At 36.4% G+C, this 26,714-nt stretch overlaps 1 protein-coding gene across 2 annotated transcripts in view; it reads left to right on the top strand.

Moving 5' to 3' along the window:
• Positions 1-26,714, top strand: part of PIAS1 (protein inhibitor of activated STAT 1) — a 121,793-nt gene that overhangs the window by 49,230 nt on the left and 45,849 nt on the right. For both annotated transcript variants that reach the window (XM_079912277.1, XM_079912278.1), the window contains exons 3-4: positions 24,422-24,506; positions 24,771-24,818. In XM_079912277.1, coding sequence (XP_079768403.1) covers positions 24,422-24,506; positions 24,771-24,818 — 133 coding nt within the window. The remainder of the gene's footprint in view (positions 1-24,421; positions 24,507-24,770; positions 24,819-26,714) is intronic.

Raw genomic sequence — 26,714 nt, 5'->3', positions numbered from 1 at the left:
TACCACATTTTTTTTTTTTTTTTTTTTGCGTTACGCGGGCCTCTCACTATTGTGGCCTCTCCCATTGCGGAGCATAGGCTCCGGACGCGCAGGCTCAGTGGCCATGGCTCACGGGCCCAGCCGCTCCGCGGCACGTGGGATCTTCCCGGACCGGGGCACGATCCCGTGTCCCCTGCATCGGCAGGCGGACTCCCAACCACCGCGCCACCAGGGAAGCCCGGATATACCACATTTTTAAAGTCCATTCATCAGTTGATGAACATTTGGGTTGTTTCCACTTTTTTGGTATTATGAATAATGCTTACAAATATTCATATACATGTTTTTGTATGGATATGTATTTTCAGTTCTCTTGGTTATATATCTTGGAGCAGAATTGCTGGGTCTTATGGTGACTCTGTCTAAACTTTGAAGAACTGCCAGAGTGTTTTCCAAAGCAGTTGTACCATTTTACATTCTCACCAGTGATACACGAGGGTTCCTGTTTCTCCACATCCTTGCTAGCACTTGTTACTCTCTTTTTGATTATAGGGAACCTAGTGGGTATGAAGTGGTATCTCAGTGTGGCAGTTTTTGCTCTTATACATAGCAAGCATTTAGCTGGCTTTTAAAAAAACTCAATCTAAAAATGTAATATATTCTCATTTTTATGTTGTCATTGTTATATTTGGTCTTTGTTCTGCCATCTTTGTTTCCTTAAGTAGTTACTAGTTAAAGTTTACCAAACACATTTAAACCTAAATTTTCTTACCAACATTGTTAATTTTTCAGTGTAATCAATGTGTCTTGCCTCTCCTTTCCCCTCGTTAATTTATTCATTGATTTATTTTATCAGAAATATGTTGATGGCTGTTTTGCTCAAAGTTTATATTAACAATTAAAGCTTACGTGAGAGTCATTGACAGAAGAAGCATTTTCCCTCATTGCATGATAAGAGTAGAAATCTTAATAGATTCAATAGTTATGGTTATGAAAGAATTGCTGTCAAATGGAGAAACAGACATTCACTTTAGTGGTTTATTTCAGATTTTGAGAGGTCTCTATAGAATCCAAAAGCTAACAAGCAGTCTTTCAAATCAAAGTAGGTTGAGTGGGGGTTAGAAAATCTGATGAATATATTGTGAATTTAGTTAAAACTCAACCAAAAGAGTGGAGTTATAACAATATCTAACATATTAAATTATAGTTTTATCCATTAAGCAGATTAGGAAATTCATATTTTCAAGTTCACCTAAGATGTGAATTGTTACTTCCTTTTTAATAGAAATAATACATTCTTTAACAGATAGCCTTGATGCTGTAACTTGTATTTCTGCTTAAGGCTGAAATTTCTTTAGAATTCATCCCATGGTTACTTTTATTTATTTATTTTTATTTTAATTTTTAAAAAAATTTTTAAATGATTTTTATTTTTGGCTGTGTTGGGTCTTTGTTGCTACGCGTGGGCTTTCTCTAGTTGTGACAAGCAGGGGCTACTCTTTGTTGCGGTGCACGGGCTTCTTGTTGCGGTGGCTTCTCTTGTTGTGGAGCACAGGCTCTAGGCATGTGGGCTTCAGTAGTTGTGGCATGTGGGCTCAGTAGTTGTGGCTCGTGGGCTCTAGAGTGCAGGCTCAGTAGTTGTGGCACACGAGCTTAGTTGCTCCACAGCATGTGGGATCTTCCCGGACCAGGGATCAAACCTGTGTCCCCTGCATTAGCAAGTGGATTCTTAACCACGGTGCCACAAGCGAAGTCCCCCATGGTTACTTTTAGATAAAGTAAATAAGGTCATATGTGTGTATTTATGTGTTTGTGTATAACTTGCTTATGCTTGTGTAGATTTTGGTGTGCTTTTGAGTCAGTTTAAAGCCAAAATTGTATTCATATATGTGATGATTTTTTTCATGTTAATTCTCACCTTCCCACCGTAAGATCTGGATTTGCTAAATCAGAAGACTGGAGAATGACATTTAACTTAGTGTGACGAGAATTAAAATGCAGGAGCTTTTACTACCTAATGAGTAATCTATATCAGTCTTTCTGTCTGCAGCTTACTTCTTCTTTGCTCCCCAATCTAGCATTTCACCTCTACTTTTACCCCCATTATGCTTTTAAAGTAACTTCTGAAGTGTGTTTTAACTTTTACAAAATGAAATTATAGTTCTTAATGATAGTAGTTTGTTGTATCTCTTATTGTCCTACATATATTAGATTTTCTATTAATATATAAAATTAGAGGATAGACAATTTTTTTTTGATACCTAAGAAACCACCTCACACAGTTAAACATTTTGCCCTTTAAAAAATGATAATTATCAGTCTAATTCAGTTCTTCAACTGAAGGTCATTGCAAAGCATACTTTTTCTGCTATATGGCAAACTACAGTTTAGATACTGATTCAATTAAAGGTGATACTTATTTTTCCGTTTGATTTTTTTTTTAAATACTCTAGTTTGAATATACATACATTTGCATACAAGAATATCTGTGTGTAAGAGACAGAGTGCATTCATTTGCACCCAGAGTTCAAAAGAATAAGAGAAAGAAATGAGAATGTGTACATTAGAGATATTAAAGTATTTGCACTCCCCTTTCCCATCAAGGCTAAAAATGATGGTTAAACACCTGTTTCTGTGCCCATGAGGAAAATAACCTTTGCTTCTAGGCCTTCTAGATTTTCTGAATGGAGGGTTTTGTGGTACAAGAAGGTGAACTTGAGGAACAGGAAGAAACTATTCTCTTACTCGTGTGCAAAACTGGCCCAGGCCAAATTTCAGTGGAAAATTGTCTTTGGCATCTTCCCATTTGTCTTTCTTCATGCTTCTCCCACCTCCTCCTGCCTTATTCTTAGGTGTCTAGTGTCTTTAGCTCCCTACTGTGGCATTTTTTCCAGGCCTGCAGATGTACCTCTTAATCTCCACAAAACCCCTCCATTTTCTTTCTAATGTTGTCTGTGAAATAAGAAAACAATCTGATCTGTAAATTAACCTTGATACTCATGATATTTCTACTTTTGAACCTATAGGTTCTCTGCTTAGGGATGAGAGTCCAGGATAGTAGTAGCTATTTGTACATGTTTGCTTATTTGTAATTTAAGTATTTGTCAGGAATTATCCATTGACTTACAGCTGGTTTCCCTTTGATCACTGTTCACAGCAAATATGCTTGGGTATGGGCTCACTTGCCGCAACCTTCACCTCATGAGTCCTCTTAATCCTTATCAGAAGGAAATTCCATTTCTTCCTGCGGGAAAGTAAACATAATAGTTTGTAAGACTGAGTTCTCTTAAGCAGTATATTTCAAGAGTATAAATCAGTATTTACCCAAATGCCTGGCATTTCTAGTTTGTTGTAAACATAAAATTAGTTATGGGTAAATGTTATTAAATGCCTAATATTTACACTAGATAATTATAGTCCTTGGAGCCTTTTCTGGGTTCATGAATTTAGGTTGCTACTTAAATTTTAATATTTTACCCTTCTACTTAAGAAAGGATAGTGTAGAATGAATTTGAAAATGGCTGTTAAACTATATCTAAATGCAGTTATACAGCTAATAGTAATGTATGATGACAAAGTGACCAACATTTATAAACAAGAAAAAAAGTCCATGATAAACATTTAATTCTTATACTTACTGGAGAAAATACATATATTTAAGAAAAAACTAAGTGCACAGTCATGTGTTTCAGTCTGTACTACCAGGTGGTTACTGAAACATTATTTAAAGTAATTTCCCTTTCTAGTGAAGAGTAGTAGTGTAGCTAGAAACTTCTAGCTACTTTTATACAAGAACTCTTTTTTAATATAAATACAAGAAACTCTTCTACAAGAAAACTACTAGAAAATCAACTGTGAGGAGCTATTAGAACTAATTGAGTTCAGCGTGAGAGCTAATTAAAGGTTATTGTGGGGGAAAAAATCAGTATTCTTTTTACTACAAATGATAGAAAAATCCACCTAAAACTGGGCATAAATGTAAAAACTAATCCATTAGTTTATATAACCAAAGAATAAGAGGCTTGATGCTCAGCTCAATGACATCACTTGATCCTTTTCTTATCCCTCTACTCTTCCCCTGTGAACCTCTACCCCCATTGCTTTGCTCCTTATTGTGGCAAAATTCCACGAACAAGTCTTCTGTAGTCTCTGTCTCCGGTTCCTCACTTTCCATTCTCCTGTAAGTTCACTCCAGTCATGCTTTTGTTCCAATCACTTCACTGAAAACTTCCTTTGTCAGGAAGATCTTTGATGCCAAAGCCCATGGTCCCTTCTCAGTCCCCAGCTCACTTGATCTGTTAGCAGCATTTGACACAGTTAATCAGGTTCTCCTACTCGCAGCGCTTTGTCACTGGACAAAGTATTCCAGGACACAACTCTCTCTCTCTTGGTTTTCCTTACATCTTGCTGGTCATTTCTTCTTACACTTCTTTTCTAAATAGTTTTTTAAATTTTAGTATAGTTGATTGACAATGTTGTGTTAGTTTCTGCTGTACAGCAAAGTGAATCAGCTGTACATACACATATATTCACTCTCTTTTAGACTCCATTCCCATATGGGTCATTACAGAGCACTGAATAGAGTTCCCTGTGCTGTACAGTAGGTTCTTATTAGTTATCTTTTGTAGATAGTAGTGTGTATATGTCAGTCCCAATCTCCCAGTTTATCCCCCACCCCTTTCCTCTTGGTAACCATTAGTTTGTTTTCTATATCTGTGACTCTGTTGGTTTTGTAAATAGGTTCATTTGTACCATTTTTTTTAGATTCCACATATAAGCGATATCATGTTTGTCTTTGTCTGACTTACTTCACTTAGTATGATAACCTCTAGGTCCATCCATGTTGTTACAAATGGCATTATTTCATTCTTTTTTATGGCTTGGTATATATGTACCACATCTTCTTTATCTATTCATCTGTCAGTGGACATTTAGGTTGCTTCCATGTCTTGGCTACTGTAAATAATGCTGCAGTGAACATTGGGGTGCATGTATCTTTTCAAAGTATGGTTTTCTCCGAATATATGCCCAGGAGTGGGATTGCTGGATCATATGGTAGCTCTATTTTTAGTTTTTTAAGGAACCTCCATGCTGTTCTCCATAGTGGCTGTACCAGTTTACATTCCCACCAACACTGTAGGAGGGTTCCCTTTTCTCCACATCCTCTCCAGCATTTATTCTTTGTAGATGTTTTGATGATGGCTATGCTAACCGGTGTGAGATGATACCTCATTGTAGTTTTGATTTGCATTTCTCTAGTAATTAGTGATTTTGAACATCTTTTCTTGTGCCCCTTGGCCATCTATGTGTCTTCTACACTTCTTTTCTTGTTTCTCTTCTTCTCCCAGACCTCTTTGCTATCCTTATTTCTTTGGTGATTTTATCTAGTCTCAAGGCTTTAAATAGTAACTAAACATTAATGACATTTATAACATTTATATGACAAATAACATTTATTTGACAAGATAACATTTATATCTTAGCCAAGTCCTCTCTGAGTTCCAGAGTCTCATCCAACTGCCCATATAAAATCACTATTCAGATGTCTATCCCAAACTTAATATGTCCAGTAATGAATTTTTGTTCTTTCTTTTAAAACAAATTCTACCCCTAGTTGTCGTCTTGGTTAAGGGCATCTTCCATCTGCCTAGTTGCTCAGGCTAAAATCTTTAGAGTCATCCTGGATTCTGCTCTTTTATTATGCCCCAGTCAATTAGTTAAGAAATTCTTTTGACTCTATCTTTAAAATATATCCCGAATCTGACCGCTTCTCATAACCTTCACTGCCACTACCCTGACCTGAGCCACCATCATCTCTTACCTGGATTATTACATGGATTTCTGCTGCTACATTTCCCTCCTTTACAATATTTTCAGTTTAGTAGCCAGAGTGATTCCATTAAGTGACTCTTTTAATCACGTTACTTCTTTGTTTAAGACTCTCTGTTGGCTTCTCATGTGACTCAGAGTAAAATCCAAAATCCTATGATCTAGCCCTCTCTTCATTACCTGTCCGGTATTATTATTTACTAGTATTCTCTTTAACTTGGCTCTAACCACAGTGGCTTTCTTGCTGTTCCTCAGATACACTGTATGCTCTTATCTTGGGGCCTTGGCATGGGTGTTTTCTTTACCTGGAATGCTCTTCCCAGTATATTCACATGGCTATCTCCTTCACCTCCTTCAAGCCAAAAATACTAATTTTTTTTAATAAGACTTACCCAGACTACCCTATTTAAAATTCCACCTCATTCTTTCTAATCCCTATTACCCTGTGCTATTTTTTCTGTAATGTTTATCACTTTCTGACATACTTTATTATGATATCATTTATTATCTTTCTTTTCCTGTCAGAATGTAAGTCCCATAAGGGCAGAGGTTTTGGTTTCTTCTTCGTTGATTATCCCAAGCACCTAGAATAATGTCTTATACATGTTAGGTGCTCAATAAATATTTGTTGAATGAATGTTTGTGTAACAAATCTGTTTCATGTTATTTTGTGACTCTGCTTTCTTTCTGTTGGTCTTATTTTTTTTTAGTCAGTATGTAGTTCCCAGCAGTTCCTGGAATACTTCCAGATTCAGATCTAGCCCAAAAGAGAAAAAATCTTTGTCCCAGTATCCCCAGGAAAAGATCCTGAGGTTGACTATGATTGAAATACTTTAAATGCCATGTGCCGCCCTTGACCAGTCAACCCTTCAGGGGAATGGGGTTCCCTTTTCAGCCTAGACTTTGGTCATATGCTCCATTCTGAGACTGGAAGTAAAGTCACAAATAAAAACGTCTGTTGCGGGAATAGAAGCTGCTGAATACAAGAAATGTCTACTAGCTTGTATACCACTGTTTTACAAAATGTGATCCTTGGATACTGGTTCCATGGGATGTCAGTAGGTATTCTTTGACCATGTCCTATTAATTTTGGAAACTTAAATTTAAAAAAGCTTTGTTATTGCAGAATTTCTCAGGGTTTTGAATATAATAATGTACTATATGAATCTCTAAGTGGGATATGTTTTATTCAACAACTTCCCAAAATTCTTTGAACATGGAAGCGTTTTCCCTTTAGAAGATCTCATGGTATATTCTCACGGCCCACATAATGAGAAATAGTTATGTTTGCTAAGAACTAGTTAGAAAATTGAAGAATAATTAGATAATTATTATTATCTATATTAATATTATATATTATAATATTATATCTATATATATAGATATAATATATATATCTATATATATAGATATATAGATATCTATAATATCTATAATATTATAGATAATATTATTATCTATAATAATTAGATAATAATCTCATGCAACAGCAACAAAAGAAAAAATACAAAGGAATACTCTTCAAATTTACAGGATTTATTAGAAGAAAAAATGTTTGATTCCCCAAAGACTTGAATATTTAGAAAGACACAGTCCTTTGGAAGATGTCTGTTTTCAATAAATTTAGCGTAGTTGTAATTAGAAATCCAATTTAACAGGGAGGTAAAGGGAAGAGAAGGAGAGCTTTATCAAATGACTTCCAAAGTTCCTTTGTGTTGTAGGTTTTTTAGATTGCAAGAAAGGGTAATACCTCAGGCCACCTAAGAAGGGTTTATTGTAAGGTTGTATAAGAATTAGAAAGTTATGATCATGTACTTTCTTTGTCTGGTTATGTATATTCTCTCCCTCTATGGCACCTCTATATCTTTCTAAGCATTTAGTTTGTTTGCCTCTGACTACAGAGAGCTCTTGGAGACCCTTTATGTTCCATACTCCAAATCCTGGAAGAAGCTAGTTTGAATTGATTTTAGTAAATATGTTGCTAATGGATGGATCCCTTCAGGTATAGTCATTTTATGGGTTACCCAGTGGATAGGCCACCCCTGGGAAAATTATGCTCCCTGTTGCTATCAGTGGCTGTCCAGTATAGAAAACAGCCTATAGCTACTTTCCTGGTAGAAGGTGTGGGCTGGGAAGGTTCAACTAGGAGGGAAAGTTGGATGTGGTAGGTAGCATGACTAAAATAGCCAGTATAATTTAGAAGAAAAAATAAGAATAGACAGAGGAATTCTGAAAAATAGATGTATGACATACCACATGTAAAATATACTGTCTATATGTATGACAAATGTATAATAATTGAAACTGTGGAACTGATGCCTGAATAAGCAGTTAATGAAGTAGAAATATAATTTTAAAATAACAAAAGTGAAATTTCTAATTAGTGGCATGAATTAGACATTAAATTGTTCAGGAGTACCTAATTAACCATTAAAAAGTTAAATTCCTGCCTTGCAACTTGTCAGAATAATATCAAAATATGGTTTAAAGATTTAAATGCTTAAAAATGAAACTATAGTGATGTCAGAGGGAAATACAGGTTGCATTTAAATAGATGCATAAATAATGTATTACACTGCATAAAAATATTTAAATAATACTGGAGTTAGGAATTTTTCTTCAGGAAAAACATGAATTGTGAGGACTTTTTTTTATTACATTATATGGCAAAATAAATAAACCAAGGGACAATATTTACAATATATGACCATATTACAAATCTTTAATATATGAAAGGCTGTTAGAATAATTGGTGTGTGCACAGGAGTGTTTAATCTTACCCAGCCATCAGACAGTGTTACCCTAGTTCATACACTCTTTCCACTTCACTGAATGACTATTTCATCTTACTCTGTCACAACACACTTTTTCTCACACACAGCTATTTTTCCACTCTCTTTGTTGATGACTGTGCTTGTTATTTCTTTTTCACCAGGAAAATGGAACCAGTTAAAAGTTAACTTCTTTTTTTTTTAATTTAATTTAATTTTTGGCTGTGTTGGGTCTTCGTTGCTGTGTGTGGCCTTTCTCTAGTTGTGGTGAGCGGGGGCTACTCTTCGTTGCCGTGCGCGGGCTTCTCACTACGGTGGCTTCTCTTGTCGTGGAGCATGGGCCCGCGTGGGCCCATGGGCACGTGGGCTTCAGTAGTTGCAGCATGTGGGCTCAGTAGTTGTGGCTCTCGGACTCTAGAGCGCAGGCTCCATAGTTGTGGCGCACAGGCCTAGTTTCTCCACGGCATGTGGGATCTTCCCGCAGCAGGGATCAGGATCTTCCTGCAGCAGGGATCGAACCCATGTCCCCTGCATTGGCAGGTGGATTCTTAACCACTGTGCCACCAGGGAAGTCCCCAAAAGTTAACTTCTAAAAGTTCCCATCCCATAAGTACTTTATCCACACCTACCTACGTCTCTGACCATATGCTATATATGTTTTTTCCGTGACTCTGAATGAATTCTTTGGTCTCTGGACTAAGGCCATTCCTTACACTTGTGTGTTAGATCCCATTCACTTGCTTATTCAAGGACATTGCTTATTCTTCCTTCTCTCTTGTACGTCATCAGTTTTTTGCCTGTGTACTAGATCATTCCATTAATATATAATTTTGTGCTAACTTTCCCATCTTAAAAAACAAACTACTTTTCTCCTAATTTCCTTCCAGCTATACCCCCATTTTCTTTTCCTTCACCACAAAATTCCTTGCCAGGAGTGTTTCAATTCACTGTCTCTGATTTCTTTCCTCCCTTTTCTCTCATGAATCCTTTCCAAGTAGGTTTTCACTTAACCCATGACAAAGAAACTTCTGTTATCTAGGTCATCAGTGACCATTATGTCACTAAAAGCAAGTCATTGCTCAGTTTTTGTGTGTGTGTGTGTGTGTGTGTTTTTTTTTTTTGCGATACGTGGGCCTCACTGTTGTGGCCTCTCCCATTGCGGAGCACAGGCTCTGGACGCGCAGGCTCAGTGGCCATGGCTCACAGGCTTAGCTGCTCCGTGGCATGTGGGATCTTCCTGGACCGGGGCACGAACCTGTGTCCCCTGCATCGGCAGGCGGACTCTCAACCACTGCGCCACCAGGGAAGCCCCATTGCCCATTGCTCAGTTTTGAAACATCAAAAGAAAAAATTAAAATGTGACTGGTACGATTAGAGTGCCTTACAACATAAAGCCAATAAGGGTATGAAAAGTAGTTAACTTATAGAGTAGCCAAAGAAATGCAAACTTAAGACAATAAGATGTTTTTCATCTAGTGCCCAGTGTTGGCAAGGAACTCTCATATACCACTTACTTATGCAAATGAACAGCATTTCTGGAAGCAGTTTGGCAACTTGTACAAAAGCTTTAAAAATGTGTATATCTTTTGACCCACGCATTCCTTTTCTAAGAGTATGTCCTAAGGAAATAAAGATCACACAAATACAAACACACACCCCCAGGGGGAGAGGAAAGGATTCATCAAGGCATAGTTTATAAAAGGAAAATATTGAAAACAACCTAAATATCCAACAATAGGTGATTGGTTAAATTATGGCATATTTATATAATAGAATACCATGTAGCCACTTAAAATGATGACAGATAGGTTATTGACATGGAAAGATTTTTACTACACATTTTGAAGTGAGAAAAGTATTCAGAACAATTTTTGTGGGAAACATTGTGTATATTACACTGATGGATGTACATATGCACAGTGTGTGTATATGGGAAAATACCTGGAAAAATGGATACCGAAGTGTTTTTTAGCTGCTATAAGTGGCAGAATTTTAGGGTTTTTCTAACTTGGTTTGGTTGTATTGCCAACATCAGAAAAAGAAGAAAATGAAAAATTTTTACAAAAGAAAGAAAACTAACTTTCCAATTATAGTCTTGTTCCTTTTTCTATTTTTGCATTTAAACATTGATCATCAGACTTTGTTCATAGCTGGCTGACTTGGTTTGACGCAGTCTTGTTTCTTAACCCCACTGGACTTAAAATAGCTTGATAGCCTGCCAGCTGTGAAAGAATAGATAGGCCAGATATAATATTTACCATACTGTTAGCTCTAAAGTTACTTAGGAGTCTGTATAGGCTCATAACGATTTAAGTTCTTCAGGAGACCAGCTGACTAACTCAGTAAACTATCTGAGAAATTATAAAGACAAAATAAATAGGACAGGTAGAGTTAAATTCCAGAGGAGAAAGATGATGAAAAGCATAGTAAGCTTACTGAAAATGAATTTATTAGGAACCTACAATTAGGGTGTGATAAAATGATATCAGAGGGTTTTATAGAGCTAGAGTCCAACAGAATTGCATGTTACAGTGTTCTTTCCTGCTTCATGGAAAAATTCATGTGTGGCTTTTGTTGTACCCCCAAAGAACTTTTGCCTTTAGCCAGGCAAATATTGTGGAATATTTGCCACCATGAGAATTCTTAAAATCTAGCAGTAGAACATCATAGCTGTGTGTTTAACGTGTATGTGTGATATTATATTGATTTCTATATAAGATATGTAAAACAAATTATTATAAAAGCAATGCATACTCAATGTGAAAAAACTTAAGTTACAAAGAAACGGGTTTTTGCTGCTTCTTTTGATCTTTCATTGCGTGTATACATCTATATACACATATATAAATAAATTTACTTAGGCTGTGCATTTCAAGTTTATATCTTGCCTTTTTTACCTTAATATTTTATGACTGTGTTCTCAGGTCATTATATTTTGTTTGCTTAAAATACTTACCATATTAAAGATAGATAGTCAAAAGCAGTATAAGTTCGTTGATGATTCGGTATATGCCTTTTATTGGGGAAACAAATACTCTGCAACCTTCTTTTTCAGTGGTAGAGCAGTCTAATGATGAAATTAGGTAATTTCAGGTATATTTTTAAAAATTACCTTATTGTCCAGGTTTTTGTTTGTTTTTTTGAATAAACCAAAATGTTCAATAAAGATTTTAAGACTGACATTTGTAGATAGGTACTTTAGTTTCACTTTCCCCAAGACAGCAAGAATGAAATAACAGAAAGATGACTATTTTTAGCTTTTCTTTCTGCTGGTGAGGTGGAATAATAAATATTTTTAGAGCAGTTGAAAGTACAACCACTTAGATTAGCTTAGTGTTTCTATCATCAGAATCTCAATAACTTTGTTTATGTTATGTATCTAGGTTTTGCCTTCCAATATGTTTAGTTTATGTAAATTGCAACATGATTCCTCTTTCTCTTTTTAGTCTAGTTCATCTCTCTATGGAACAATGTTTTTTAAAAAAAAAAAGAAATTTCTAAAGCCATAACTTTTTCTCTGCACATTTTATGTTTTGATTGATAATTATATTCTGGTTATTATAGGCAATGGTTTTCTTTCTTACAGATGAAACATTGGTAATTAATACTTACGGGGGGGGGGCAGGTTGTTGAAAATCTTCTCCTGTAAGTACAGTGAGCCCTTAATATTCACAAGAGATATCCTCCACGACACCTTTATAGGTATCCTTAATTACAAACCCACTAGAACATTTCATCCTTTCTCTGAATTGGAGTATGGAAAAGGTGGAAATCTGAATGACTGTTTTTACCCTCAACAAGAGCTACTGACAAGTATACAAGGCCACATTGAGAGGCTGAGTTATTACCCGGGACACTCATCCTACATCCTCAAAACAGCTAATATTCAAAGTCCTATCTTAGCAAAATTTCAAATTACATTATAGAACTTTGGAGACCTTCAAGATTGGCTGTAGTGATTCAAAACAGAATAGTAATTAATTCACAAATCTGAGATATTAACTTCCTATTGCAGCTATGAAAACAAAGTTCTCATATTTAAGTATTAAAATCAATAACCATTCATACCTGAATCTGTTGCAATCTGACGTTTGCTCCACATTGCACTGAAACAGGTCCAGCCAAGATCATCTGTGGCTTGCCAGTTATTAAGTCTAGTTCTCAATTCTTATCCTGACTTCTGAGCGTGTACCACTGCCGCTTTGAAATGCTCTCTTCCCTTGATGTCAAGGACGCCATTTCCTCCTGTTTTTCTTTGTGAATTTCTGGCTGTTTCTTCTTTGACTTGAGCCTTAAATGTGGTACAAGGGTTCTGTTCTGTTGTTCATTCCCCCTCACCATCTGCCGGTTTTTTTGTGTGTGGGTGCGTGTGTGCACCATTTTGCTTTAGTTACTACTTTCTTAAACAACTTTATCAAAATATCCTTGACATACCATAAACTTCACATACTTGAAATGTACAATTTAATACATTTTGACTATGTGAAATCACCATCATTATAAAAATAATGAACATATCCATCACTCCCCAAAGTTTCCTCATCCCATTAGTAATTCCTCCCAGCTGCCCCTTCCATTCCCAACCAGCCCCTAGATATGATGTGTTTTCTGTCACTATAGATCAGTTTGCATTTTCTAAAATTTTATATAATGGTATCATGGAATATATAATCTTTTTGGGGGGGAGGGGGAGGGGAACGAGGCTGACTTCTCTTAGATTATATTCTAAGGTTTACCCATGTTGTTGTATCGGTAGTTTGTTGCTTTTTATTGCTGAATGGTATTTATTATATGGATATAACACTATTTATTCATTCACCCACTGATAGACATTTGAGTTTCCAGTTTTTGGCTGTTGAGAACAAATCTGCTATGAAAATTTAGGCTCAAATCTTTGTATAATTATATGCTTATATTTTTCTTGGGTAGATTACTTAGGAATGGAGCAAGTGGATCAGATGATAGATACAGGTTTAACTTTGTAAGCAGCTGCCAAACTGTTTTTTAAACCATTAGGCCATTTTACATTCTCTTCTGTAGCATATGAACTTTTCAGTTGCTCTCCATCCTTGTCAACACTTGGTGTTGTCATTTTAAGGATTTTAGACATTCTAATAGGTGTGTATCTCATTGTAGTTTTAATTTGCATTTCCCACAGACTAAGGATGTTGAACATCTTTTAATGTGCTTTTTTGTCATCCATATATTTATGTTCTTTGGTGAGGTGTCTGTTCAGATCTTCTGCACATTCAAATTTTGTTATGTTGTTTGCTTTCTTGTTAGTGACTTGTAAGAGTTCTTTATAGATTCTGGCTACAAGTCCTTTAATGGATATGTGAATTGTAAATATTTTCTCCCAGTCTGTGGCTTCTCTTTTCTTTTTTTTTTTTTAACAGTGTCTTTCCAAGAGCATAAGTTGTTAATTTTGATGAAGTCTAATTCATCAATTGAAAAAAAGATCGTGCTTTGGGACTGTACCTAAAGAAATCTTTACTCCCAATCCATCCCTGGAATAGATATTTGTTTATCTATTCACCTCTTGATGGACACTTGAGTTTCTTTTACCTTTTGGCTATTGTGAATAAAGCTGTTATGGACATTGGCATTCAGATATCTGTTTAGAGTCCCTGCTTTCATTTCTTTGCATTAGTATATACCTAGGAGTGGAATTGCTGAGTCTTAATGATAATTCTGTGTTTTACTCTTGGGGGAACTGCCAAATTGTTTTCCACAGCATCTGTACCATTTTAGTATTCCTATCATCAGTGTATGGGGGGGGTTCCAGTTTCTCCGTATCCTCACCAACTCTTGTGATTTTGTTTTGTTTTTAATTGTAGCCATCTCGTCAGTTTGAAGTGGTTCTGGTTTTGTGTACAGTAATTCCCCTACATACGAACCTTCAAGTTGAGAACATTCAGAGATGCAAGTGCGCATTTTCATGTCCAGTCATGTAAGATCACGTGTCTGGTGTACGTTGTCACGTGCGTGCGTTCTCTACAAGTGGTTGTGCTTTTGTGTACTTTACTATACAGCAGTGGTCCCCGACTTTTTAGGCACCAGGGACTGGTTTCGTGGAAAACAATTTTTCCATGGACCAAGGTTGGGGGTGTGGTGGTTTCGGGATGATTCAAGTGTTGTGCACTTTATTTCTATTATTATTACATTGTAATATACAATGAAATAATTGTACAACTCACCATAATGCTGATAGGAGGCAGAGCTCAGGCGGTAATGTGAGCGATGGGAAGTGGCTGTAAATACAGATGAAGCTTTGCTCGCTCTCCTGCCTCTCACTTCCTGCTGTGCAGCCCAGTTCCTAACAGGCCACAGACTAGTACTGGTCTGGGGGTTGGGGACCCCGGCTGTACAGTACTGTATAGAGTACCGTAGTACAGTATCTTTATTTCAAGCCCAGGATGTCTGGAAGCAAGCGTAAAAGTAGCAGTGGTGTAGCTGGTACTGCTAAGAAGTGCCAAGTGGTAACGATGGATACAGAAGTGAAAATAATTGAGAGAGTGGAGCAAGGCGAAAAGATGGTAGATATCGCTCATTCTTATAACATGAATCGTTCAACCATTGGCATGATTCTAAAGAGCAAGGACAAGATCATGGAACGTGTAAAGTCTGCTGTGACGATGAAGTGGACAATATCAGTAATATCAAAGAAGCATGGAAAAGTGATAGAGGAGATGGAGAAACTTCTCAGTGTATGGATGCAGTATCAGCCTCAAGTCCCACTCAGTTTAATGCTGATTCAAGAGAAAGCTAAAAGCCTTTATGAAGACTTGAAGAAACACGGTGAAGAATCAGATTGCGCATCTTTTTTTTTTTTTTTTTTTTTTTTTGCGGTACGCGGGCCTCTCACTGTTGTGGCCTCCCCCGTTGCGGAGCATAGGCTCCGGACACGCAGGCTCAGCAGCCATGGCTCACGGACCCAGCCGCTCCGCGGCATGTGGGATCTTCCCGGACCGGGTCACAAACCCGTGTTCCCTGCATCGGCAGGCAGACTCTCAACCACTGCGCCACCAGGGAAGCCCAGATTGCGCATCTTTTAATGCCAGCCTTGGCTGGTTTCATCAGTTCGAGGCTAGAGCCAACCTTCACAATGTAAAAGTAAGTGTCAAGGCAGCAAGTGCAGATACAGTAGCTGTCCGGGAATTTCCTGAAACGCTTCGAGAAATTATTGATCAAGGCGAGTATTTACCTGAGCAGGTTCTTAATGTGGATGAGACAGGACTATACTGGAAGAGGCTGCCAGACCAAAGTTACATCGGTAAGGAGGAAAAGTTGATGCCAGGCTATAAAGCAGCAAAGGTTAGGCTAACTGTTGTTTGGTGGCAATGCTTCCAGTGATATGAAGCTGAAACCTCTCTTAGCTTATCATTGAGAGAACACAAGAGCCCTTAAAGACATAGCCAAGGGCTCTCTTCCTGTTGTGGAAGAGTAACCCCAAAGCCTGGGTTACACAGGCCATTTTCCAGGACTGGTTTTTCCACCACTTTATCCCAGAGGTAGAGAAATATTGCTTGGAGAAGGACATCCCATTCCAACATTCTTTTGCTGCTTGACAGTGCTCCGGGCCACCCACCATTCATAGATGACTTTCATCCCAACGTCAGAGTAGTGCATCTGCCACCGAATACTACGTCGCTCGTCCAGCCTATGGACCAGGGAGTTATAGCGACTTTCAAGAAATATTATTTACATCACACTTTTCGTCAGGCAGTAAAGGTGAGTGACGAATCAGGAACAACCTTGCGACAATTTTGGAAGGACTATAACATCTACAAGGCCATAAAAAACACTGACTTTGCTTGCCATGAGGTTACAGCCATCACCATGAATGGGGTTTGGAAGAACCTTTGCCCACAGTTTGTTAACAATTTTTGTGGATTTGAGGTGGATGAGGAGTCCAAAGAGGTCTTCAGCAACTTAGTGACCCTCAGTGAGAAGCTGGAGCTAGATCTGCAAGGGGACTATAGTGACTTTCCTTTACTACTTTTGCAAAGTCTGTATTCTTTGTGTGTGGTCTGTGAAGTTTCTCTTCCATTGTCTCTTCGGTCGGCCTGTGATCTGATGGAGATTTCTCCAAACATCCAATCACCCCTCACCCTGCCCCCCCAAAAGTGTGTACATCTCTTTAAATCTTGTGATAGATGACAGGCTACAGTCCCTACAGCTACAGTGGGGCTGAGGAATAGGGGATAATTGCTAGATCACTCACACAGCTCTCTCAACAGATTCAGCAGTCTCTTTCTTCATCAAGCATTCCCCTGGTTGCTGTGTGTCTGATCAGGTTCAGAGTTCTGAAATCATTGGTTCTGATTTTTTTTTCCCCAGCTTAATGGTTGTTTGGGAGGAGGAACTAACTCCTGGAGCTTTCTATTCTACCATTTTCTCTGATGTCACCTATGATCTACTTTGTGTTAATTTTTGCATATGGTGTACTATATAACTCAAAGCACTTTTCCCCCCACTGCATATGAGTATCCAGTTGTTCTGGCACCATTCATTGAAAAGACTGTTCTTTTTCAACTAAATTGCCTTTGAACCTTTGTCAAAAATCAGTCGTTCATATATATGTGGATATATTTCAAGATTCTCTATTCTGCTCCATAGATCTATTTTTTTAATCTAGACACACTGTCTTAATTACTGTAGCTTTATAATAAGTTTCAGAACCAAGTGGTATTGGCCCTCTAGCTTTGTTCTTCTTTTTCAAAGTTGTTTTAACTCTTCTAGGTCCTTTGCATTTCCACATGAAGTTTAGAAGCACCTTATCAATTTCTTAAAAAAAAAAAAAACAAACTAGCTAGGATTTTTATTGGATTACATTGAATCTGTAGATCAGTTTGGAAACAACTGATATCTTAACCACATTGAGTCATCTGAGCCATGAACACTGTCTCTCTCTTCATTTATTTGGGTCCTTAATTTCTCTGAGCAATATTTGGCATTTTTCAACGCACAGGTCTAGCTCCTCTTCTGTCAGTTTTATGCCTAAGTATTTCATTTTGAGGGGATGCTACTATAAATGTGTTTTTAAAATTTCAATTTCTTATTGTTTACTACTAATTTATAGAAATAGCACAGATTTTTGTATATCATTGTTACCTTATTAAACTCACTTATTCTAATACCTTTTGGTAGAGTCTGTCAGATTTTCTACATAGATCATCATATTGTCTGTGAATAGATGGTTTTAGTTATTTTTCAATCCTGATGTTTTTTCTTTCTTTTTCTTGCCTTATTGCACTGGCAAGAATCTCCAGTACATTGCTGAATAGAAATGATGAGTGGATGTCACTGTCTTGTTTCTAATTCTTTAGTCTCTCATCTTTAATTGTAATTTTTTTTGTTTTTATTTATTTATTTATTTCGGCATGTGGGATCTTCGTTGCAGCATGCAGGACCCTTCATTGCGGCGAGCAAGCTTCTCTAGTTGTGGTTCCAGAGCGCGCAGGCTCAGTGGTTGTGGAACACAGGCTTAGCTGCCCTGCAGCATGTGGGATCCTAGTTCTCTGACCAGGGGTTGAACCCACGTCTCCCGCATTGGAAGGCAGATTCTTAACCACTGGACCACCAGGGAAGTCCCTAAATGTAATGTTGGCTGTAAATTTTTCATAGAAATCCTTTTTTGGGTTGAGGAAGTTCACTTCTATTCCTGGTTTGCTGAGAGTTTTTTTAAAAATCAGGAATGGATGTTAAATTTTTGTCACATGCTTTTTCTGCATCTATTGAAATGACAACATGTTTCTTTTTTAGTTTGTTAATCTAGTGACTTGAATGTTGAAACAACCCTGCATTCTTGGGATAAATCTCTCTTGGTTATAATATATTATCCTTTTTTTTATATGGTTGTATTTGATTTGTGAAAGTTCTGTTAAGAATGTTTGTATTTATGTTCATGAGAGGTAATAGTTGGTAATTTTCTTTTAATGTCTTTGTCTTGTTTTGGTACTGGAGTAATAACTCTCATAAAATGAGTTGTGAAATGTTCTCTTTTTAATTTGGGAGCAAGCGTTTGTTTAGAATTTGTTATTACTCTTTGCTTAAATGTTTGATAGAATTCTTCAGTTTTTTTAAACAATTTATGTAGAATTGGTACTGTTTCTTAAATATTTGGTAGAATTCCACAGAGAAAACATCTGGGCCTAGACTTTTCTTTCAGGAAAGATATTTAACTACAAATTCAAACTTTAAACTAGATATAGAACTATTCAGGTTATCTATTTGGTAGTTTTTGTTTTTCAAGAAACTTGTTTTTTCTAAGTTGTCAATTTTTGGCCCAAAGGTGTTCATGATATTCTCCTATATACTTTTATTGTCTATAGAATCTGTAGTGATGTTACCTCTTATTCCTTATTCTTATTTTTCTTTTCTTCTTTTCCTTAGTAGTCTTGCTAGAGCTTTATCAATTTTATTGATCTTCAAAAAGAAACTAGCTTCTGGTGTTGTTGATTTTTCTCCTTTTTTCGTTACAGAGTATTCCATTATATGAATGTTTAGTCAGTCATTCTCCTATTGTTGATATTTTGCATAAGAATAATCTTAATGGGAACCGTGTAACTAATTTATATGATGAAAATGACAAAACATTAAGGATATGAATGAATGGATACAGTACTCCAGGATGGGAAGATTAAAGATGTAAACATATATAAAGATGTCAGCTCTCAAAATAATTCATGGGTTTATTTTAATTCTACTCAAAATACCACTGAGCTTTGAGAATCATGGCAAAAGGATTCAGAAGTTTATCTAGATGATAAAACATTTGAGTTGATGTTAAAGTTCTGAAAAAAGAAGAATGGATGTAGAGAAACCTGATATAAGATATTAAAACATAGTGAAACTATAACAATTAAAAAGAAGAGTGCCAGCACCAGGATAAAAAAAGACCAATGAGAAAATAGCCTGGGAATGGAACATGTTGGATATAAGGATTTAATGTATGGTAAAGGAAGCACACGTATCCATAGGGAAGAAGGATTATTTAACAAATGGTATTAGTATAACTAAGCAATTTGGAGAAACAAAAATTTAGATTTTTTAAAAATATCACATACTAAAATAAGTTCCAGATGGATTGATAATTACATAGAAACAACAAGCCAGAGAATTGAATTGTGTACTGATTGAACCTAAGAAGGGGAACAATACAAATTTACAAGGAGGTGGTTGACAGATTACACTACATAAAACTTAACTTTTGTATCATCCCAAAATGTAGCCAAAATGAAAAAACATAACAGACTGGGGGAAATATTTGCAGCAGATTTCCAAAGGGTTAATATTTTTTATATATGAAACTCTTATGCAGATGTAAAAATGGGCATAGGACAAGATTAGACAATTAACTAAATAGGAAGTTAAAAACAAGAAAAAAATTCTTAATACAAATTAAACTACTAAGGAGTTGCCCAGATCCACCCATTAAATTAGCAGCAACTCCCGTGCAGGCCAGACTAGGATGCATTTAGTAGATGCACAAATTGCTCATGGTCTTATAGTGTTACAAGCATTTGCAAACCACTCTTGTGATATGTCAAGATTCATTTAAAAAAATCTCCATACTTTTTGACCCAGAAAACCCACATCTGGGAATTGATCCGAAGAAAATAATAGCTACCCCCCCCCCGCCCCCATTCCAAAAAACAAACGTATAAGCCCTGTATACAGAGTCATTTCAAATAATGAAAAATTAGAAAAACCTAAATGGTTTATCAAGGGAGCAATTAAAATTTTCATACACCTCACAGATAGAATACAATGCAATAATTAAAATATGGTAATAGAGATTGTAATTGAAAATGTGATAAGAGTAATTTTTTTAAAGCGAGCTTTTAAATTGTATGTGTAATTTGATTGGAAAGAAATATGTAAAAATGACAAGCAGTTATGATGAGAGTATAGTGGGTAATTCTTTTCCTGTTTTCTATGATTCAGTATAATGCTAGGCTGCATTAATAGAAGTACAGCACAGGGCTTCCCTGGTGGTGCAGTGGTTGAGAGTCCGCCTGCCGATGCAGGGGACGCGGGTTCGTGCCCCGGTCCGGGAAGATCCCACATGGCGCGGAGCAGCTAGGCCCGTGAGCCATGGCCGCTGAGCCTGCGCTTCCGGAGCCTGTGCTCCGCAATGTGAGAGGCCCGCGTACCGCAAAAAAAAAAAAAAAAAAGAAGTACAGCACACTTAGATCAGGGGAGCTAATAGACCTATGTTTTGAGGAGAGCATGGGCTTTGGAAATGTGTAGATCTGACCTCCAGTTCGGATTTTACTTACCTAGTATGAGGCCTTGACAGTTACATAACTACTTTGAACCTCAATTTCTAAATCTGAAAAAAGAGTAGATTTCTTTATGATTGTTGTATGGATTAACAGGAGTAGATGGTAGTTTTTGATAAAAATATTGTTCTTGTCATCTCACATCTGAATAAGTCAGCTTACAAGCAATCATAAATTTCAATGGCAAACAACTAAGATTTATTTTTCACTTACGTTACTTATTAGCTGTGGATTGGTTGTGGCTCTGCTCTGTTCTCTCCACTCTAGAATCAAGGCAGACTGGAAAGAAAAAGATGTTGAAACCCAAGGATAGTTCTTAAAGGTCTGCTCCACAGTGGTACACTTCTACTCATATTTCATTGACCAAGGCATCAGTGGCACTGGGTCATATTCCTCCTGTGGGGATGGGCCAATACAGAGGGGCAGCAAATATTTTGGAGAAATAGTATGCTATGACAGAGTGTGTTCAATTCTGGCTGTCACTTTAAAAGTGTGATAGACTGGGATATGTCCAGAGGAGAAAGATCAGAATGGTGAGTAATTCTGAAGTCTTGCCTGAAGTACAGTGGCAAGAGTCGATGGAGAGAGAGGGGGCACATTAATGCTGTCTAAAATATTTGAAGAATGGCTATGACTGGATATGCTATATGACATCAGTGGGTGGGAGTTACAGCATTATATATTTTGATTCAGTGTAAGGGCATAAGGAGGAAGGGAGACAGAAAAGGAAATTGGTGCTTGTTTTAAATACCTTACCTCATTTAAATTTAAAATAATCCTGTGAGCGTTTTTGTGTTCGTGTATGTTTATGTTTAAATATTGAAGAAAACAGATTCAGAGTGGATAAGTACCTAAGGTCACGTGGCAAGTAAGTGGTAAAACCAGTTTGGGATCCAGGTGTATGTGATCTCATCTCTTTCCACTAAACTTTGCTACTCTGTTGGGCTGCAAGCTTTCTTACAATTACACTGTTTATCACCAGTCATCTTCTGCTTGACAAGGTGATGGCTTCTCTTCCCCCATCTCTAAAAGGGTTCAAAGTATAAATGGAAGAATTGAAAGGAAGGTTGAACTCTATCTAGATCAATGGTCTGCAAGCTCATTTGATTATTTGTACCTTTCAGCAAAATAATTTAGCATATACCATGTATATGTTATATATGTTAAACAATTATATTGATATTGTATATGCTATAAAACACCAAAAATAGAAGTTAAAAAAGTTAAGATTTGACATAAAATTTTAGATATTTTTGTGAATTCGATTTTATGGAAAATCTCAACTTTAGAAACTTCTATTTTACAGGTAGATATTTTTTCCTTTAACCCTATGGATTGTCTTGTGTACCCCTGAGATGCATACCCCCAACATCGGAGGTCATTGTTTTGGATGATTTGTAAGACTCATTTTTCAGTATGAAGATTCCATGATTCTGTTTGGCCTGAACTTTTCTGAAAGGGATGATGATAGCTTAATTAACTTTTAGAAAAGTTTTTAAATAGTCTTATCTAAGACCAAAACTATAATTTCACTGGCATTCACAGCAAAATTAAACCTGAAAATCAAATAGTACGAAAGATGCTTTTCCAGGTAAACAGTAATAACCCCATGAGAATTTATACACAAGAGGATGTAAAAAGGGGTTACTATTAAGTAATAAACCTGATTTCTATGTGTGGTTCAAGAAACAGCCTTGTTATTTTAGTCATATCTTCTCTATCTAAATCTGCGTGTGTGTGTGTGTCCAAAACTTACTGTACTCATGTATTCTAAAATGAATGTGAAATTTTCCCCAGAGAATAATATTAATTTGGGTACTTGGGAAATTATTTTATCAATAGCACTGTTTTAGAATGGAGCCAGAAATCTAAATCAGGATAAGCCTACTGGACTAAAATCTTTATAGAGACATATCCTCTAAGAAGCAAAAGAAGTTACTTTCATTGCCTGACAGAGGAAACTGTTTGCTTTTCTACATTCTGGTCCTTGGTTATCTGCCTTTTGCCACGTTGATATTTCATGATTAAGATAACTTTCTGGTCAGTAACTGTTTCTTGGGGATAGAGTTTTTAAGAAAAAACCTTCCCAGATCACAGAAAGCAGAAAAGCAAATGTAGACTTTAAAAGATACTCCTATATTGACATGAAATTGTAGATCAACAGTGTTCTTTTGCATTTCTTTCTCATAGTGATACATTTGTACAGCTTTTTGACATTTGTCTTTGGTGGTAATTTTGGAGGAAGTGTTGCTTGCAGGCAGATCATCCAAAATAATGATCTCCGATGTTGGGGGTATGCATCTCAGGGGGTACACAAGACAATCCATAGGGATAAAGGAAAAAATATCTACCTGTAAAACAGAAGTTTCTAAAGTTGAGATTTTCCATAAAATCGAATTCACAAAAATATCTAAAATTTTATGTCAAATCTTAACATTTTTAACTTCTATTTTTGGTGTGTTTTATAGCATATACAATATCAATATAATAGTTTAACATACATAACATATACATGGTATATGCTAAATTATTTTGCTGAATGGTACAAATAATCAAATGAGCTTGCAGACCATTGATCTAGATAGAGTTCAACCTTCCTTTCACTTCTTCCATTTATACTTTGTTTGAACCCTTTTAGAGATGGGTTCAGCTCCTTCTTCTGCACCAGTTTAAGTGGCCCACAGGCTAGGAGTTCCTTGGTAATAACTTTCAGTGATCCATTTGTTCTAGAAAATTATCCTGGAAAAGGACAGTTTAAATAATTAAGTTTGGTATTTCTTAATTTTCAGTCTTTTGTTCATTCAACAAACAGTCATTCAGTGCTTCTTTGTGCCAAGCACTGAGGAAATATTAGTGAACAAGAGGGATATTGACCACTGATTTTAAAAATAGACATAACGTGTATTAAAAGCCAATAGAAATATTGTTGCTCACGGCAGCGCCCTGTAGGAATCCCTGGTCTTCACTGACCTGTGCTTCCCTGCCTGTTCTCTTGCTCTTTTCTCTCCCCCCGCCTCCACTTCCCTCCCTTCCTTCTCTCTATTCCCTTCCTTCCCTTCTTGTAACTCCTTTCCTCCTTTGAGATAGTGACCACAGGCACATTTTGATGTCATTTCATCTAAGCATAGGAGAAACTGTTATGATATTTATTGTATAAAACTTGGCATGGTATAGTTAGATGGGAGATGATAAAATTCTTAATTTGCCTTCAAGTCCAACTGTCATCTTACCTGTGCAGATCTCAAGGTGTATGTATATGTTTGTTACTTAGCTCAGAAGCCATGTATCTTTAAATGGGTTTATATTATTTTAAATAAAATTAATATCAGCATGTTTTTATACAAGTGTGCTTTTTAGATGCAGACATCTATATGATTAGATATTGGCACATATCTTATTTTTCAGTGTCTTAACTGAGTTGTTATCTAAACTCTAGAATCTGTCCTAGTTAATTTAAAGGTGTGTGAATGGTTGGGTTTTTTTGTTTTGTTTGCTGTTGTGTTCTATATTGATGAATTTGAAGGTAATTAAAAATATAATTCTTTTCTTCTTTAGCATCAGACAACAGCCAGCGCTTTCGAGAAACCTGTTTTGCATTTGCATTGACACCACAACAAGTGCAGCAAATCAGTAGTTCCATGTAAGTTGTCTTCGAGTGTAACTTGCAGCTTGACCTTTGAATCCAGTTTTGTCTATAATAAGTGACTTTTAAAAACAGTGTATTGGATGAGTATTATTGTCATGCAAATATTAGTATTGAAAATACCATTATAGTGTTAGTTACCCTAATAACTGTTAATATTTCTGATAAATCTGAAATACTTTCTGGGGTAACAGTGTCTTTGAATCAGCTTTCCTCTGTATATCTTTAAAATAACTGTAGTTCTTACTCTGTCTTTTCTAGGGATATTTCTGGGACCAAATGTGACTTCACAGTGCAGGTCCAGTTAAGGTACAGTGTTGCTACAGTATATATCCAAAGTTTAAAAGTTAATATTTCTTAAAGATTTGAAAAATCTACCTGATTTTCAGTAAGTATATTGAAAGTATTGGGTTTAGATGTTTGGGTGAGGGAAAACCTTTTCCTGTTACGATACATCCTAATTACTATCAAAGTTAGATTTTAATGTAGCCAAGTCATGTGCCATATATTTAACCATATTTCTCTATTTTGGTTGCCCTTGGTTGGTTGAGAAGCTCCAGCTAATGATATGTTTAAATATGGTGGTCAGCTCTTTAGAAGTACCAAGTTTTATGAAAGCAAAGACCTTATCTGCATGAGTGGCAAACTACTGTAGATAAAGAACTAATACTTAGATTAAGTCTACAGTGTCTCATGGACTAACAAGAACCAAAATAGTCTAATTTGTTTTGTCCTGTATTTTTAAACCATTAATTTAGATACTCTCTAATTTAGATTCCATGTGAGACATCTCTTGATAGATTTGTAAAGACGAAATTTTACAATTTGGAAAACGAAAAATTTTCAACATGCTACTGCCCATATTGTTTCTTTTCTTAGCCCATTTCTTCTAAGAATATCTAAGACATCTTTTATGTTAATATGTCTCTCTCTTGTTGCTTACATAAACCATCTTATGCTGTTGTTTTTACTCAGTGACTATCCTTGTGTAAACCTAAGTGTCCCACATTGTTCTTGTTGCAATAGGGATAGAAGAGGAAATACAAGACAGTTGTTTTCCTCAACAAGCTGTTTTCCCTATAAAGTGGGAAGGATAAGTCAAACAGATAGCCCAGTCTCAATAATCAGATACTAAGTTGTATGTAAAGATTATAAATACACTAGGAGATCAGAAAAGAGATGAAAGCACCAGCTCAGTGCTTCATGGAATAATGTGAAAAACTCTGATTTAGGTTCAAAAATAGTGTGATGAAAACTGAGAAAGCAGAGGAGAGGTTGAGGTCTTGGTTTTGGAAGGCACTGACAAAGGTGTTTCTGTGTAAAAGGTACTTTTTCCTCTGTCAGGGACAGACTATGATAATGACTGAATAAATTAAAGGACTAAAATATGGTGCCTTCATAATTAATTGTATATTGCTGTAATATTTTTTACTTCCCTGCCTCAGTAGTTTACATTTTGTTCATACTGATATGTGACTTTGTCCTTTAAAACAGTGGTTTTCAGACTGTTGCTTGGAGCCACTGTTTGGGGGCTACCCTCTGGCTACCATTCCACCTTCTCTTCCCCAACCCCCCCAATTCCCCCACCTGACACACACACTCTGAACCAAAGTAATGTGGCTTTGGTCTGTTCTACATGTTTGACTTCTGGGTTAGTTTTCATTTGAGGAGAGTATCCCAAGACTAAAATAAAGTTTGAAAACCATAGCTCTAAAACAAAAGATCTAGTTACTATCCTTAGTACTAACGTACGCATGCATTCTTTAAAGCAGCAAAGAGGTATGGTTCACATTCCAAAGGAAGGTTTTCTTTCTAAGATAAATTCAGAGATTCTAAGGGGATCTTGACGGTTAAAAATGGCTTAGCCATCAAATTTATCTCCAGAATTTGATGAAAAAACAACCATTTTGTATTATATTTGGTAATTGTTAGGTGGTTCTTTGTATTTTACTAAATTGTTTTCATCCCTTCCTCACCCCCTACAGCAATCCCAGTGTATTAAGTTGGGAGTGTATACCTTCCACTATCCTAATTATAAGTCTTTATCTAAAACATGAAAACAATTTGGTCAGAATTAGGATCAATATTTTCTCTATTAGATTCCTAATCTGTTTTCATTTATCTGTTTCCCCTCCCCACCCCCATGAACTCCTATATAGAAACTTTCTGCTCTTGTTCCCCATTTTTAAAATCTTTTTTTTGTCT

This window comes from Stenella coeruleoalba, assembly GCF_951394435.1.
Source record: "Stenella coeruleoalba genome assembly, chromosome: 2".
In the NCBI taxonomy this organism is placed as follows: domain Eukaryota; kingdom Metazoa; phylum Chordata; class Mammalia; order Artiodactyla; family Delphinidae; genus Stenella; species Stenella coeruleoalba.
Note: the sequence above shows the minus strand (reverse complement) of the source record. Positions and strands in the feature narration are given on the sequence as shown.